The sequence below is a fragment of the Stylophora pistillata genome, chromosome 11, assembly GCF_964205215.1.
Source record: "Stylophora pistillata chromosome 11, jaStyPist1.2, whole genome shotgun sequence".
Lineage (NCBI taxonomy): Eukaryota > Metazoa > Cnidaria > Anthozoa > Scleractinia > Pocilloporidae > Stylophora > Stylophora pistillata.
In genome coordinates, this window is record NC_142529.1 from 761,970 (window position 1) to 779,630 (window position 17,661).

The 17,661-nt window shown below is 37.0% G+C and overlaps 1 protein-coding gene across 2 annotated transcripts; it reads right to left on the reverse strand.

The window, feature by feature from the left end:
• Positions 1–49: 49 nt before the first annotated feature.
• On the reverse strand, positions 50–17,643 carry LOC111323860 (cyclin-G-associated kinase). 2 transcript variants are annotated; one of them, XM_022927303.2, is made up of 24 exons: positions 17,349–17,643; positions 17,168–17,229; positions 15,944–16,003; positions 15,102–15,216; positions 14,828–14,970; positions 14,325–14,450; positions 14,046–14,135; positions 13,683–13,818; positions 13,219–13,325; positions 12,265–12,307; positions 11,853–11,991; positions 9,457–9,506; positions 9,189–9,337; positions 8,280–8,402; positions 6,690–6,835; positions 6,447–6,560; positions 6,198–6,278; positions 5,346–5,543; positions 4,817–5,013; positions 2,934–4,436; positions 2,300–2,439; positions 1,999–2,127; positions 1,293–1,340; positions 50–788 (listed from the first exon to the last, which is right to left on the reverse strand). In XM_022927303.2, the coding sequence occupies exons 1-24, from the start codon at positions 17,473–17,475 to the stop codon at positions 687–689; spliced, it is 4,128 nt and encodes a 1,375-aa protein (XP_022783038.2). In that variant the 5' UTR covers positions 17,476–17,643; the 3' UTR covers positions 50–686. The 2 variants fall into 2 exon arrangements, with proteins under 2 accessions (XP_022783038.2, XP_088594008.1); XM_088737882.1 differs by lacking the exons at positions 17,168–17,229; positions 17,349–17,643 and adding an exon at positions 17,014–17,090.
• Between the last annotated feature and the right edge of the window lie 18 nt (positions 17,644–17,661).

Genomic DNA, 17,661 nt, shown 5'->3' on the forward strand with positions numbered 1-17,661 from the left:
GGGATGGGGGGGGGGAGGGGGAGATCTGAAATGAAGTACAACTGTGAGAAATGGTTTCAATAGTTCTCTTAAGAAATAATGTATGTACATGTACATCAACTTGTAGCATCTACAAATGAGTGTATATATTCCCATCAATTTAAAATTAATGCTTCTTACTGAACAAGTTTGAGGTCTTTACTGTAAGTTCTGGGTCGAGTGGAAAAACAAGCTTAGGTTTCATAAGTTACAGTATGGAAGGAGAAAATGAGGTTAGAAAAAATTGTTTATCTCTGAGTTCAAGTAGATGGGGGGGAGGTTTCAATTCAAGAAAACTCTTGAATTGAGGATTGAGAGGGCTGTACATTACAATTCCCATTCACTAAATTGATCAATCATAGCCCACAAAACTAACTGGGAGATATACGGGGAGGTAATAATTCCTAGTAATTATTCTATGCAGATTACACTGTCTCATTTCAGTCTTGCAATTGGCAGCAAATGAAAACAGCAGTGAGGTAAAAAGGCAAACAAGCCAAGGTGAGGAGAAATGGAGAAGGAGGGGAGTTGTTTGGATAGCCCCCCTTCATTTTTCTCTTCATCTCTCACTTTTTGCCAGTTCCATTCATTTGTCTCTTTTTCTCTGTATCTCTCTGAAAGAAAGTCTTTTCACCTGACCATCACATCATATGTTTTAACATTTTCCTTTACAATAGTGGTTTGGATCCTTCCTTTTCAAATATTGCCCAGGCATCATTTAATTCCATAAAAATTGCACGTGCTAATGGCTCTTCTGGGCTTCCAGTTAGCTAAAAAGAATAAAAGGAGTCTGTTGATTAACACATTTCTGTTGAGTTCATATCGAATAAATCAGACTTGACAGCGTCAAAGTTGTGCCACAATTAAGTTAGAGTCAACAAGACTGGAAATTCAGCTTGAAGGTAAACTGAACAGTGCCTCCCACATACAGGTTAGACAGGACAACCAACTGGGCTACAAAGCTAGGAATCTGATCACATTAATAGTACATTATCCTATGTAAAGGTGACACATAGTTCACAGTTTAGACAAATTAAATCATATTTTTGACCCATGGGTAAAATAACTATTGACAAATTGACTTTCACAACAGTGGTTGACCTTTTAAGCTTCCTGCAAACACATTCAGGTAATTTATTATCAAACAAACAAGAAATGATGCTTTCAAAAATATGTTGTGATGATCCAACCAATTCTCTGAATGACTATAGACTGAAAAGTATGAAATTCAATTTTGGAGAATTTAAGGATTTATCAAGTTTAGATGTACCCACCTTGTCAGGGTGTACTGACAGTACAGCTTTTCTGTACCATTTTTTCACCTACAATAAAAAATTGATCTGTTTGTCAATGCCCAAGATAAGAAAATTATGATGAATCATCGCTGGGAAACACTTTAACTCTTAAACTCTCCTGAGTGGCCAAGACAAAATCTCTCTTTACAATCGAAAAATATCAATTAAGAGATTGTTAGTTGATCCAATACTAAATCCTCATGAGGTCTTGGGAAGAAAGGGTTTCAATTTCTCTGTGATTATTATTGCAAGACCAAGGGAGCATGGCAGAATTTATTTTCTCTTGATTTTGGGCATCTTTCCTGTATTTCGAGTCACCATGTTGCTTTTCCGCTTTTATCCGCTGACTGCTATGTTGAGCCGCGAAGCGGCGATTTTCCGAGGTCAGTATGAATGAGCCCCGAAGGGGTGAGGCGAGTCGCAAAGAAGCTCAACATAGCGGTCAGCGGATAAAAGCGAAAAAGCAACATGGCAACTCGAAATACAGGAAAGATGCCCGAAATCAAGGGAAAATAAATTCTGCTGTGCTCCCTTGGCAAGACATACAAATAAGTTAGAAGAAAAGCTCATTAACTTACTGAACACCAATTTCAATTGATAAATCTCATGTCTAGCATATCTTACAGTGATACTTGTATTCACAGTATAATCACACTATTATTTGTGGTCACCATGATGGTAGTACCTGTTCAGGTTGAACAAGATTGTGCATGCCACATGGTTTCCATCTGTCTTCTCCTTCCCACAGGATAAGGTGGAGTGAACATAGTAAGGCTCGGATATTGCCTCTTTTACCTTCAGACCACTCATTGACCTTGAAAGAAAAAAAAAATTAAGCCATTATCTTGGTGGACCCTGCATGTCAAATCAGTCTGTATAAACAATTTACAATGTAAAGAATGGTTGCAAATATGACCAGGGGTCATAAAAGTAATAAATTGACAATATTTAAATTATGTCAATAGATGTTCTTAATGGTACGGTACCTTAGCTTTGATAGGGTCATCAGGTTTGTTTTGTTCCTTTTTCAGGGAGCTTAGAGTTTGTGCCCCTTGTGCAGCTGGGCGATTAAAACCTTGTGCATTTAGAATGTCACTAAATTCATTTTGGCCAACTGGTTTGGGTGCTGAAAAAGGGAAACCATTAAAGAATGTTTCAAAAAAAAATTTAACAAAACAAGATGGGTGTGAAAAAGGGGTGAAGTTCATTTCACCTGAACCCTTTAACCCCCAAGAGCTACTAGCATCTAATTTCTCCTTACTATATCAGCCCTGAATCAAACATTAAGGTCAGGAGAATAAAGGAAATGATCACCAACTAAAGAAGCTCTTGATTGTTAGACAAATTCTCCTTGTCAGCACCTTAGGAAATGTATAGAGAACAGTGTGGAGAATATGTATAATGTGAAGTTGTAAAGGGTTGATACTTTCAAATTGGTAAGTTATTACAATCACTTTGGTTTCATTTCATACCACCCAGACCCCACTACAAGTGCTCTCACTGATACAAGTCACAGTTCAGGTGTGTCCTTTAAAAAGATAGAGAAGAGATATACAAGGGTCTATACTCACAATTATAAAAATAAAACTATTTTCATTAATAAAAAAAATACTCCCTCACCACTCCATTTTTGTCCATAGTTTCCAAATACCCCAGAAGAACCAGACATACTGTAGGAGGGTGCATAGTTTGGTTTTTGTGGAACCTTTGCTGAGCTACTTAGTTTAGCCCCAGGCTGCCAGGATGGTTGTTGGGCTGGACGAGACCAAGAAGGATTGGCACTAGTGGAGGGCCCTGGTTTCCTCTGTGGTTTGGGTGAAGTTGATGTACTTGGTTTAAAGGTTTGAGCAGAGGGAAACTTTGGTAAATTTGATGTTAAATTTCCAAAGTCTGAGAAAGGATCACTTGGTTTGTTCTGTGGTGCTGGGCTAGTTGGCTTTTTTTGAGGATTTGGTGATGGAACTTTAGATGGTTGAAGAGTTTCTGATGAGGAGTCACCCCAGTCTCCAAACAGATCCGTATCACTCTGTGTTGGAGCCTGAACAGATGCCGTGGGAACCTGAGATCCACCAATTCCAAAGAGGTCTTGCTCTGCTGAGGTCTTTCCAAACGGATCGAATGAATTCAGGTTTGATCCATTGTTCTTTGTGCTGAAAGGTGGAAATGTTTCTGCACTGCTGTTGCTCTGACCTGGCTCCGCACCAAAAAGATCAAACTTGTCAGAAAGCTTTGTACTTGGACTTTCAGAGCTGAATGGGTCAAATAAGTCTGGGGATGCTGGCTCACTACCACTGCCCCCTGTGGGCAGATCAGGAGATTTAGTCCTTGTAGTCTGAAAGGGATCAAATGTAGCAGAATCTGCACCAGCAACAATGAATGAAGTGACATTTTCCCTGCTTGAGCTGGAGCTACGACTTCCCATCTGATTAAAAAACTCATCATCTTCATGCAGTCCAGGACTGAGAACATCATCGGCACTTTTATTCCGTTTCATTTTTCGATGGGGGCTTTTTTCTGTTCCACTGACAAGATCCACATTTTGACTATCCTTACTTCCTGCTGGTGATAAATTCAACAGATCAACTCCCATGTCGTCCACAACTGAGATATGAGAAGTTGGCTGTGAAGAAACACCCTGATTCTGTTGACCATTGCCTAAATTCAGCAAATCTACATTGTTAAAGGGATCGTCAGAATCTGAATCTGAATCTAAATCATCCAAATTAAACAGATGACCATTTGGTTCACCTGAAGTCTTGAAATTAAGCAAGTCTTCATTGAATTCATCACTAGATAGTGATTTTAAATTAAACAAGTCTAAATTGTCATCCATGTCATCCCTAACACCTTCCCTTTGAGAGAAGAAATCATGATTCTGGTGTACTTGTTGAGTAGTATTGTCGAGATCCTTGTCACGCAGGTTTTCAAACTCCTCATCACTGCTTTTGGTTTCCACACCTTCTGTAGTCCAGTTAATTGATGACAGGAAGTTTATGTTTGGCTTATTGCCTGTTGCACCATCATCATCAGAAGGAACTTGGAGTTCCTCATTGCTATCATCTTCTTCTATTTCATTTGAGTTTGAACTGAAAACCATGTTTGATTCTCGGTCATCTGCATTTACTGTGAACAAACAAACCAGAGGCAATAATTAGCTAAAAAGAAATTGAAAAAGAGAGAAAGGGAAAAAGAAAAAGAATTTTCAAGATAGCTTGCGGTTGCCTTAACAGGAAAAGATCAACACTGTTGTTCTTGTCTAAATGATAAAACAAAATTCACATAACAAAGCCCACTACAGATTTTCCATCAGACTAACTAGAAAGGCATGGATCCAGAACATTGTCAACTGAATAAAATTTAAGGAGAAAGAGAATAAATGAAAACCCTAGACGAAAAAATGTAAAAGTTTCCCATTTAAAGCCTTTGCGTAAGAAAAAAGTAAGAAAGTATAATGGTGTCTTGTAAACCACTGTATAAGGCAGAAAATTTCTTCTCTTACTAACCAAACTCCTCTTGACATTCTAGATATTCTTCCTTAGTAGAGAAACAAACTTGAGGGAACAGTTTCTCCACTTTGAGTGTTTCCCATGTGTGAGTTGGCAAACTGCTTGCTTCCTCTGCATCAACAGTGATGTCAAGTGTGACAGTAAAATTTGAAGTAAACTTGTTTTCATCATCCTTGTTGATGTCCACTTCATCTCTGTGTAAGTTGACAAAAAAAAAAAAAGAAATAATATTGCTATCAGGCTGGTCCATTAACCCTTGAAGCCTTGGAAGTGACCAGCATCTAGCTTCTCCTAACAGTAATACTATTAAATCACTCTTTAACATCACAAGAATAAAGGAAATGATCCTCAACCTATGAAGCTCTGATTGTTAAACAAATTCTCACTGTTAGCACCAAAGGAAATGTAAAGAGAAGAGCATGAAGATTATGGATATTGATATTAAAATATCAATGACAATAATTAGAAAACCAGAAATCAATACAAAAAAAAGAGAGGAAATTTAAGTTATTTACAGCATGCATACCGTGAGTACTTAAGTTTCTGTGCAGAGGTCTTGATAAATCCAGTGTGGAATTGAAGCATGAAGACTCTCATGGAAGTCATTTTCCCTTGAACTTTTCCTCCAAGTGTAGATCGGCCATGGTACACTACAACAGTTACATCACCTTGCAATGTGAGGTTCACAGGAAATGACACCTTTCCGTCACCAAGACCGTACTCCCTGAATCAATCAAACAAAAAAAAAAAAAAGACAAAAACAATTTGATTGTGAATTGGCATCTCTCAGTCAGTATGTACACTGTGATTGTTACATCTATCAAGCCATATGTATCTTACTAACCAAGCGCAAGGGCTGTATTGGGAGAATATTGGCCAGAGGTCTTAACAGTATGGACCGAGTGCAGCGAGGTCTGTACAAAAAAGACAGAGGGCCGATATTCTTCCAGTACGGTCCCCAGCAAGCTTGGTTAATAAGAGATTTATTATACGACTCAAGTTCAAAGGGACACAAGTGCGGTATCATTCGGGACAGTGCCTGGTCCAATACTTAGAGAATATTGACCGGCAATAGAGCATTTTGATTGGTTGATTTTAGTTAATGGCCCTCTGACTGCCCGAGTCGTGTAATAATTCACCATATGGCCTGCTAAATTCGAAAGCTTGTTTGAATTGAGATTTCCTCTCTCAATTTGAAAACAGAGATATAATAAATATCTCACTAATCTCATGTTCTCAGTCTGTACAGTAAGTTACAGAATCTCTGTTTATCCGCTTGGTCCTTATCTCACAGTATAGACCTTGAACTTGGTTTGTAAGGGGTAATCAATTCATTTCAAACCCTAGATTACATTTTTTTCAATTGTTAACTCTCTACCTCATTTTTTCAATCTCTTGCACTGTGGTAAGGATTCTCTGTTCTCCATTGTACACCTCAATAAATGGACGACAGCCATTCCTGACACAGAAAAAGAAACTGTTGGGTTCCTGTTCTAAAATCACAATGAACCAAACTTAAAAGTTTGGGAGCAGAATAACTACTGTAGAAGAAGAAAACTCTGAGGAATGAAAGAGATATTTAAAATGCAAGTATCTGTCTTAGGCTAAACTGTGTCAAAGTTTTTACCTGGCTTTGTTGAAGGCTGGCACTGGATGAATTGTTACAGACTTGATATAAACCGAGTACTTGTGAGGTTTCAATTCTTGGTTATTAATCAGTTGAGTGATGTAGAGTAAATAGCTAAAGAGGTAAACACAAAAAGAAAAAAAAATTCATCAGCATTGCACTACACCTTCAGTACATTACTTAGGTCAATTAGATATGTATTAAAATGTACTCAGTCTCATGATTCCAGAAATTAACACCTACCGTTCCTGTGAAGCAGTGAGTGAAACTTTGTGTCCAATACCACAGCGGCGAATGCTGAACATGTCTGCCGCTCCATTTGGATTTTTGAACAATTTACAGAAGACAAAAAAAGCAGCAACAATAACACTTGATGCTTCTTTGCCATCCTGAATCATGAGAGAGGTAAATATTCAATTTAACACTATTTATTACTAACAGGAATTACCACATGATTTGGCAATGGTGTATGTATGAAATTTAATATGGAAAGAGAGTAAATTATTTATCGCCTCACAACAAGAAGTTGAGGATGCGTACCATTAATGGTGGTTTTCACTTTGGTATAAACCTAAATGTGGGCTAGAAAATGTCCCAGAAAGAAGTCACAGAATCTTAAATGCCTACTGCATGTACAGTATATCTGTTGGCTTCCTGTTAGGACTTGTGGTGTTTTAATAAGACCTTAGCTAACTCTATCTCCAGTAGACAACTATCACTACAAATTCTTACAATTTCCTTCAACCCTTTAAAGTGCCACTACGACGAAAATTTTTGTCTCTGGTTTTCACATTTTTTAGCGCCAATCAAGTTAATATGGTTAGAATTGTACTATGTGATAGTTTGTAGGTCGATGGAAGCGAAATACGCCTTGATATAGCTGGCCGAAATTCACGAAAAACCCGTCCGCCATTACTCAGCTCGCAACCGAGAGCCAGTGACTGAACTGAGAAGCGGTTTTACGCATGGGCTGGCCTGTGACGTCATATGCGCACTTTCGCATCGTGCTTCGTGTGTTGTGAGAGATTCGACAGTGGAAATTCTAGGCGCTTTATAAGATGTATTCTTCCTCGAATTCTTCTTCCAAATGGCATACAAATTTAGCCACGTTTTTTAGGTCGAGCTGCGCTTCCGAAAGGCTCACTTCCGAAAGGCTCCAACTAGTGCCAACTCTTTTTGCCACACGCGGCCATTTTTTAATTGAGTAATGGCGGGCGACCAAAAACGAAAAACAAGGTTGAAATAATCATACTTCCCGTGAGGATTTTGCGATTAAACTTGGCATGGTAAGTGTTTCTTACTTCTAGTTTCCAGAAGTGAAAAGAAAAGGCAATGCGAAATTTTGATCATAGTGGCACTTTAACTATCATGAGTGACCACGACAGAATGGCTTCTTACAATATCACTGCAGCATCAAACACACAAATGACCTGAATGTGAAAAAATATCACTTAGGGGATTAGCAGCGCTTTCAATAAGACCCGGCACCCGTCGGAGCTCTGGTGGGTATTCCATTGCGAGTCACCCAGTATATTTCACCACCCTCAAGTCACAGTCACCCACACTCAAGTCGCACTCAAGTCGCTCCCCAGCGGGTGCTGTACCGAGGGTAGCCACCTATTTCAAATCTTATTGAAAGCACTGTGAGTAGTAATTAATCCAATACCAAATTCTCCGAATTAAATGCGATGATGATGAATTGTATGGTAGACATGTATCAAAACAAAAACAAAAAAAACTGAATACTTACACAGTGACTGTAGTTTAAGGCTAGAAAAAAAAATCTTATTACCTAATTGAAATTGGTAGAAGATAAAATCCAAGATTGTGTACCTGACAGTGAATGACTACCACATGCTTCCTGTCAGTCCTTAACCAAGAATTGATTTTCCTACACAGGGATAGCAACTTCTCTAAAGGAGGCAGCCTGTGACCCACTAGGCAGCAGTTTATCACCTGTGATCACAGTTATAATGTCCATCAATACCATAATATTTCATTTAACTAATAGGTAAGAGACACTCTAGAAAAAAGTTCCCTAAAACTAAAATAAAACTTTGCCAAAACATATGACTAACAGAGTTGAAGTAGCAGTTTAAATTCTAACTTATGCAACTTGAAAGGCACAAAATTTATGTTGAAAAGCCCCCCATCAGGGTTGCTCAATGAAATGTGTGTGTTGGCAGGGGTTGAAATCAATCTGAACATTTGGATTTTAACATAAGACTTTCAACACACCACTACAATGCCTAACAAATGGAACTTAGCAGCTACAAATTACTGGAGGCAAATGAGTCAGTTCTGACCTTTTATTTACCCAAAATAAATGTAGAATAGCAAGGTATGTGTGAAAAATAATTCAAATGTACAGTCGTGTAGAATTTTATATATCAACAGCAAAGAGAAGTAACATAAAGAAGAGATATGTGGAATGCATTTTCTGGGTAATAGCCAGAAACAAATAGGAATACAATGAATGCAATGATAACAGTATCTAATTAAAAAACTCTTCCACTTTATTAGGTATTAGCTCTATTGTTTATATGTAAACACTTAGCTTTTACCTTCATTCCATTGTTTCAGAAATCTTATATAATTATGCGGAAATTTACTCATGAACTCTAACTTGAAAATGACCATGGAGCGGTCAAAATGTCGTTCATATTTTTTATCGCTCATCTTTATCACTAAATCTTCCACTTTAGCCAACACATCAACAGTTTTGAAAAAAATCAAACATACCCTATCTCCGAGCTTCTCTGTTCTGTATGTTCTGGGTGATACATTGACAATCAAGTAATTCTCAGGGTATTTTGTGTCTAGGAAATCTCTTACATCATCTATATTGTTTTTGTAAGTTGACTCAATCCCATCTGCTGGGAAAGACATTACTGCAAAGACACAAACCATGAAAAGAATTAGCAAACACAAAAATATTAATTGATTATCATAAATTTTGAAAAAAATTTTTTTCAAGAGACTGGTTGGAGATTCGATGTAATTTACCTACCCATGATTCTAGATGTTATGTAAGACAAGTCAATATCATTCTTGACATATCTGATGAAAGGCAAAGGATTGAGAATTTGGTCAAGTTAAATATCAATAACAGAATTACCAAAGTTAGTGCCCGCTTTTGTATTACATCATACTGTAAATATTTTATTCATCTACTTGTCTGTTATATAATTAATAAAGGCTGATAGTTTCTAAAGAAACTGTTTGGGGCTGCGTCGGTGGGGTAACGAAATAATTTGAATGTATCAACAAAGTTGAAATGGTAAGAATGATGCACGATCCTCGCAGTAGATAGTGCTATTTATGCAATAGCGAAAATCAGATCTGAAAAAAATCAGGCCTGTACGGGACTCGAACCACTGACCTCTGCAATACTAGTGCAGCGCTCTACCAATTGAGCTAACAAGCCAACTGGGAGCAGGCCGTTAAGTTGGTTCATAATAAACCCGTGAAAGTGATAAATGAGATAGAATAAATATATGAAGTTCATATATTTTGAACTGCGGTATGATGCACAATCCTCGCAGTATATAGCGCTATTTATGCAATAGCGAAAATCAGACCTGAAAAAAATCAGGCCTGTACAGGACTCGAACCACTGACCACTGCGATACTAGTGCAGCGCTCTACCAATTGAGCTAACAAGCCAACTGGGAGCAGGCTGTTAAGTTGGTTCGTAATAAACCCATGAAAGTGATAAATGAGATAGAATAAATATATGAAGTTCATATATTTTGAACTGCAGTATTAGATACGTATGATGCATGATCCTCGCAGTAGATAGCGCTATTTATGCAATAGCGAAAATCAGACCTGAAAAAAAAATCAGGCCTGTACGGGACTCAAACCACTGACCTCTGCGATACTAGTGCAGCACTCTACCAATTGAGCTAACAAGCTCAATTGCAGGCTCTATTTCAGGTCTGATTTTCGCTATTGCATAAATAGCGCTATCTAATGCGAGGATCGTGCATCATACATATCTAATACCGCAGTTCAAAATATATGAACTTCATATATTTATTCTATCTCATTTATCACTTTCACGGGTTTATTACGAACCAACTTAACGGCCTGCTCCCAGTTGGCTTGTTAGCTCAATTGGTAGAGCGCTGCACTAGTATCGCAGAGGTCCGTGGTTCGAGTCCCGTACAGGCCTGATTTTTTTTTTTTTCAGGTCTGATTTCCGCTATTGCATAAATAGCGCTATCTACTGCGAGGATCGTGTATCATACATATCTAATACCGCAGTTCAAAATATATGAACTTCATATATTTATTCTATCTCATTTATCACTTTCACGGGTTTATTACGAACCAACTTAACGGCCTGCTCCTAGTTGGCTTGTTAGCTCAATTGGTAGAGCGCTGCACTAGTATCGCAGAGGTCAGTGGTTCGAGTCCCGTACAGGCCTGATTTTTTTTTTTTCAGGTCTGATTTTCGCTATTGCATAAATAGCGCTATCTACTGCGAGGATCGTGTATCATACGTATCTAATACCGCAGTTCAAAATATATGAACTTCATATATTTATTCTATCTCATTTATCACTTTCACGGGTTTATTATGAACCAACTTAACGGCCTGCTCCCAGTTGGCTTGTTAGCTCAATTGGTAGAGCGCTGCACTAGTATCGCAGAGGTCAGTGGTTCGACTCCCGTACAGGCCTGATTTTTTCAGGTCTGATTTTCGCTATTGCATAAATAGCGCTATATACTGCAAGGATCGTGCATCATACGTATCTAATACCGCAGTTCAAAATATATGAACTTCATATATTTATTCTATCTCATTGAATTGGTAAATTGGCCACCGTTACAATTATAGAAGCTGACATTTCGAGCGTTAGCCCTTTGTTGGAGCGAATAGGGGAATTGTGGGTTGTGTGTGCTTTTAAAGGCAGAAAAAGGAACTACTTTATTGGTGGGATTGTTATATAATTACTCACGTTCAGTTACTCATTGATTGAAGATGGCATAAGCATGTTGAAACATGTCTCTAAAAAAGTTGTATATTTCTTACAATAACTACCAAAGTGAAGTTTACATTTACAACTTTTTTAGTATGATTGGAAATACAAAGTCTAAGCTACCCCATTCATTGCATCAATGTGATCAAGGAAAAAAAATGGATGGATGACAACTTGTTTAACCATTGACTCTGAAGAGTGATTAGCAGCTAATTTCTCCTTACATTTATCATGCCTGAATCACACATAAAGGTCATGAGAATAGAGGAAATGATCACCAACTAAAGATGCTCCTAATTGTTGAACAAATTCTCCTTGTCAGCACCTTAGGAAATGTATAGAGACCAGTATGGAGAATATGCATACTGATGTTAGGGTGTACAGGGTTAAATGCAGCATCTATTAGATAATTTCTTACCCTGCAACAGATTGCATAACCTTGTTGGACATATCCTTAATGTTACTGAAAAAACTGTTGGCGCCTTTCACTACTCCACCAAGTATTGCTGAATTTCCTGATGAAGAAGATGGTGGCACAGGGGGACCACTTGCAATAACTAGAACAGACAGAAGGTTTATAATGAACACACCGTTTAACAGACACTGCTGTTAGCAAATAAACAACCCAAAAACAGACTTTCCCATCAGTGCACTTAAGATGGCTCAGTAGTCTTACATTCTAGAAATTTAAACTAACAAAAAATACATCTCTTTAATCACTTTATTTTGAGAAAAACTAGTGGACAATGATAAGGACGCAGTTCATTGCTTGGAATAGGTGTGTCATGTGGATATGCGAGATTGAAATTATAAGAAGAGTACATACTAACCTTGAGAAGATCGTTCTGTAGAAGATTGTGGGAGATCATCTCTCTGCAAATGGCAATACAGGCCATAAATTCATAATAGATAAAATCATCTTTCAAATTTTATTTATAATACTAAGGCAGGGTAAGAATCAGCTAGAGATACAAATAAACATGACCACTAGGTTATGGTCTACTAAACAAATATATTTCACGTTGCTGTCTTTAGGTACAGTTAAAGATCACAAATGACCTCAAAATGTGGTAAGAACAACAAAGTGACACAGAACATGTAGCTGGGTTTGTCACTGATGTCTTTGCCAAATTCTTGATGTCTTCTGTGGTCTATTACTGTACAGACCCAAGGAATTTATTTGTTTTATATGATAAAAAGAAATTGTTCTTTATGGAGACAACAGCTATACATCTGTCTTCTAACAGATCACAAGTAAGAACGATTCAAAATGCATGTACCATTCAGCTAATCCGCCACCCCCCTCAAGTAAGCCACACCCTCTAATAAGCACACCCTTTCCCTTAAAAACAAAAATTCAAAATATCACTCCATGTCAGTAAGTATGATTAATCTATTCAAGTAATGTAATTTTAGTTTGTCAATTAAAATTGATTATGGTGATTGATTGATTGATGTTATCTTGTTGGCATCAATAGAAAATGGTATATGGAAATTACAGAACAATGCTAAAAATATAACATGGCTAAACAAGGTCCATTGAGAGAGTGAGATCATAAAATTGAGTTCTTTACTGAGTTTTAAATTAATAACTAAAGCCCCCACTAATAAGCCACCCCCTCAAAGTAACTGAAATAAATAAGCCCCCCCCCCCCCCAGAGGGGCTTAATAGAGGATTTACAGTAATATAAAGGTCATGAGAAGAGGTAAACTACAAAGCAAAAAAGAGAGACTGCTAGAAGGCTGCAATGAAGTTGCTCTGGTAAAGAGGAATGTGTACTTACCACTTTACCCTTAAGATCAACATCCATTGCAATTGCAATGGCTTCAAGACCTGTAAGAACTTCCTTTATGTCTGGTCTGTCAGCTGGGTTCACTTGAAGCATGTATCCTACACATCACATAGTCTCTCTGTTACTAGCTTTTACTAATTAATGGTAACTGATTAATAGATATTTTAATTCTGATCTGTTATTCCCATTACATCATGGAACAAACAGTAAAAAGACAATCAACTTTTTTTAAACCTTTAACTCCCGAAGTGATTAACTAGTAACTTCTCTCTATAAAACCCATACATTTATCCATCAAATATGTAATGAGAAAATTCAAACTCATCCGGTAGAAGTTGCTATCTTAATCTAACACCAAACTCTATTTACTAATTTACAAGGAAATGTGTAGCAGCTAGAGAGGTGAATTAACAATCAGATCATGTAATTACACACAACAGTAAAATGTCACTCACTAATAAGATCATGGAATACTGTGTATTTAGTGTCATTCTCTGGGATGGTGTATTTTGCATTCAATATTCTCAGCTTGGCTGAGTCTTCAAATGGGTGTTCCATAAAACACAAGAAGAACAGAATACAACCGAGGGCCTACAAAACATAAACATTAAATACAAACAATCAATAGAAAATTTACCAAATTATTTGAAAGTTATGATTCAATGTTACAGAACTGTGTTTGATTCTTAAAATAGCTAAATCCAGCTGTCCATCATAATTATTTAGACAAATAACTAACATCAACTAATATAATCCTTAAAAGCTAATTTAAAGTTCCTGTACAATGATACAATTTACTGTGGAAGTTTTACACTTACCCAAGTATCACCTTTTTCAGTGATTGGCATATTACTGTACAGATCAATCATTTCTGGTGCACGGTACATGGGAGTTGTGTTCCGTTGAAGCTGGTAGATAGAGAAAAAATGTAAAGTGGAGGTCATCCCAAAATTAAATTTGATTCTGATTTCTCTTAGGGGCTTCAAAGAACAAAAGGATTTTGATTTCAACACAGATTATCACAATTTAACTGGATGTAATTTATGGGTAAATCTTCACTCTTAATTAAATACTGGCAAATTTGCATTTTATTTTACCTCATCTTCAACAAGACTACGCCGGAGTGCTGTCCAAGACTCATCAGGCATTTGTTGCTGAGTAGTTGAGCTGCCAAAATCACAAAGTTTGATTTGGCCCTTTGCACTGATGAGAAGATTTTCAACCTAAAGAAAACTCATAGACTCAATTGATCTGACTTTAGAAAAATAAGAGCCTAATGATTTGATGTTCAATCTCATATATAATAAAAACAATTAAAATAAATAAATAATATATAAATTGAAATTTAACAGAGAACTTCTATAGGTTGGCTCTTCTTCCACTGTTTTTTCACGTTTAATATCAAATTTGAAGTGTTGGTCTTTGGAGAGAGAGGAAAAGAGAAAGAAACTTAAGAAAAACTCTCACTGCAAAGATGGGAACCAAAACCAAGCTCAACTTAAGATGTTGTCCCAGGCTGGGAATTGAAACAGGGCCTCAGTGGTAGGAAATGTGTTCTTTCATTACAGTTCCATCCCTGCTTCCTAAATGCTATGCTTACCTTCAAGTCTCTGTGTATAACAGGTGGGTTCTGTTTGTGCATGTGAGCAACTGCTCGGCAGATTTGATAGAACATCTTCAAAACCTGGTCTGGTGGATATGGCTGTCCACACCTCTCCTGTAACAGCTTGACCAGCTCTCCTCCTATTGAAAATGAGCATTTTTTTGAAAAACCCCTTTTAACACAAGCAGATATTGTTTGAATCCTAGCAACCATTAGAAATGCTCAAAATAAAGTGGAATCTTTATTATTCTGAAGCAGGAAAAATAGTTACCACTGCAGAGCTCAGTTAGGATGAGAAATTCAGACATTCCATGTTCAGTTTCTTTTTCACTCAGAGATGCTGCGGAATAAAACTGCACTATGTTTGGATGTCCTCGGAGACGTTTCTTTAAATAGTTAAGGTAGCACTCCTTGTACAGGCACTCCTGACTACTTCATTTCCTCATATTGCAACAAGGTACACAGTCAAATGAACGCATACCCATCAAAACAGAATCAAATTCTCCCATGTTTTCACAGGAACAAATTCAGCAAATACAGCCAAACCTGTATGACAAGTGGCACCATTTTAAGCGGTCACCCTGTATCAAGCTGTCAGTTGTCAAAGTCCTGAATTTGTTTCCCCTTAATCACTGTTAGTAATTTTCACCTTGATTAAGCAGTCAGCTCTATTGGTGTTTTTAACATATGCAAATTAGGACATGTGACAAACAATGGAATCCATGTATAATACGCACCATGATTTTGATGGTTATTTTTGTACAAATAAAGTGCGTATTATACAGGGATAAATACGGTAATCCTTCAAGTAATTTAAAATCCATGTTTCTCTCCAAAAATCAAAGTAAATAGTATTTTCAAGTGAGATTTTGTACATTAAGTGATCAATTTTGGGGTGAAAGGGTGTTGTTATCCTAATTTGTAACACCCCTAATCTGTAGATCCTATTAATATTTAGCAGTCAACCTGTATTAGGTGGTCACCCTGCCATTCCCCACGAGTGACCACTTTATACAGCTTTGACTGTAACAGTTGAATTTGAGTTCACTTAATGTCCTTTGTTAAAGAATTCCATACTCTGAGAAATGTGCACATACTACCAAAAAAGGATACAAGGATGGTTATTTCATTCAGTATAGATTTGTTGGCTGCATCATCACCTGCCATGAGTCGCTATAGAAAGGAAACATATTTCAAGATGTTAATTCACATAAGGTTCCTGATTTATAATGTAGAACAAAGAAGTGAAACTGTGTTTTATTTACTTTAAGCTTAGTAGTAAAACAACAAACATAGATGTTATCAAGACTGCTGTTATTATCATTATTACTATCTATCTATTGCAAACATAATAGTAAACATGACAAAAAGAAATCACTATATTCATCATTATCATTATTATATCATGAAAACCACCTGCTAAAAGACCAAGGTTTCCTTTAAATGAAACAAGATACACTTGTTACTTTAAAGACCAAACCTTACTACAAGTCTGTTTCATGCTAGATATCACAAACCCCAAAGGGCTAACAAGCTAAATATTATGTTGAGGCACACTTCCTTCATCTGATTTAAGTATAATGGATAAAATTAAAGCATCCCGTTTAGAAAGTCTAGATGTAACTTTGGGTAAATCGGTAGTGATTCAATTTTATCCTGGGTTAATAATTCACTTCTTTCATGTTTGGAATTTAGTGTAAAGTAACTTAGGATAACAAGATTAAAGAAATCAAAATTCATTTCACATGCTGTTGATCAAGTTCATTTTAATAAAAATATTCTAAGAATGGTTTATTTTGTTTTATTTCACATTGTTCAAGTAAGATTACAAAAGTCCTTGAAAAGGACAATACAAAACAATCTAATAACAAAATCTTATTAATCTAAAATCACCTTAATCATTTTAAAACAAAGCATACAAATCAAGTCAAAGAAAATGCGAACTTGTATTTTCAAGAATCATTGTACTGAAAACAAATTAGATCAACATATTTGAAAAATACTTCAATCAAGAATGCCCACCCACTCAAAGAACCATTTGTTTGTAAGTGGCTGACAAACAATAAGTTTCTGATCTCGTCTGATCTCGATTTTTTACCTGTCAACATCAAGAAACAGCTAAAATAATTAACGAATTCCTCGAAGTTTTACACGTGGGCAAAAATTCGCAGCGATCTACTTACTTTTTGCATGATTAATCACTTCGTAATCGTGCTATTACGTCAGATCACCGGCTACTGCTAATTTTTCTGTCAGTCATCACGAAAAGATTTCCTCTTTGATAGTAGACAGAAAGACAGGAGGAATACTTAATAAACACTGAAAACTGAGTTGTACCTTAAGTGCATATTCTTTACCGGTTGACGTGTCCTGGGCGACGAAAACAAATCCGTACCCTCCTAAAATAGAGGAATTAAAAAACAATTGTTAAAGTACCCGAGAGTCGAATCAAAAATCACAGCGAGAAACAAAAGATAATAAGCTTTAACTCTAATTTAAAGAAAAGGCTGTAGCTGACCCTCTGCGATAACTCGTCGCACCCTGAGTTGTACAGGTCCTAACTCAACATACTGCCCCACGAAGTCATTGTCCGACTTCCCTGTTTGGCTAATGTAGTTCAATGCAGAGCGAAAAATGTCTGCCATTTTTAGGTTCCGTTCGATAAGACAGCAAACTGCTAGAGGGTGGATTCTACGCGCACATCAGTTTCTAAATCTGCCCGCATTCTCTACGATAGCGGGTTAAATGTCGACCGAATATCAATATCCTTACGAACTCCAGAGAAGTCCAGAGTGGCCATTTTGCATTTAAACATCAACTGTACAGCGCAT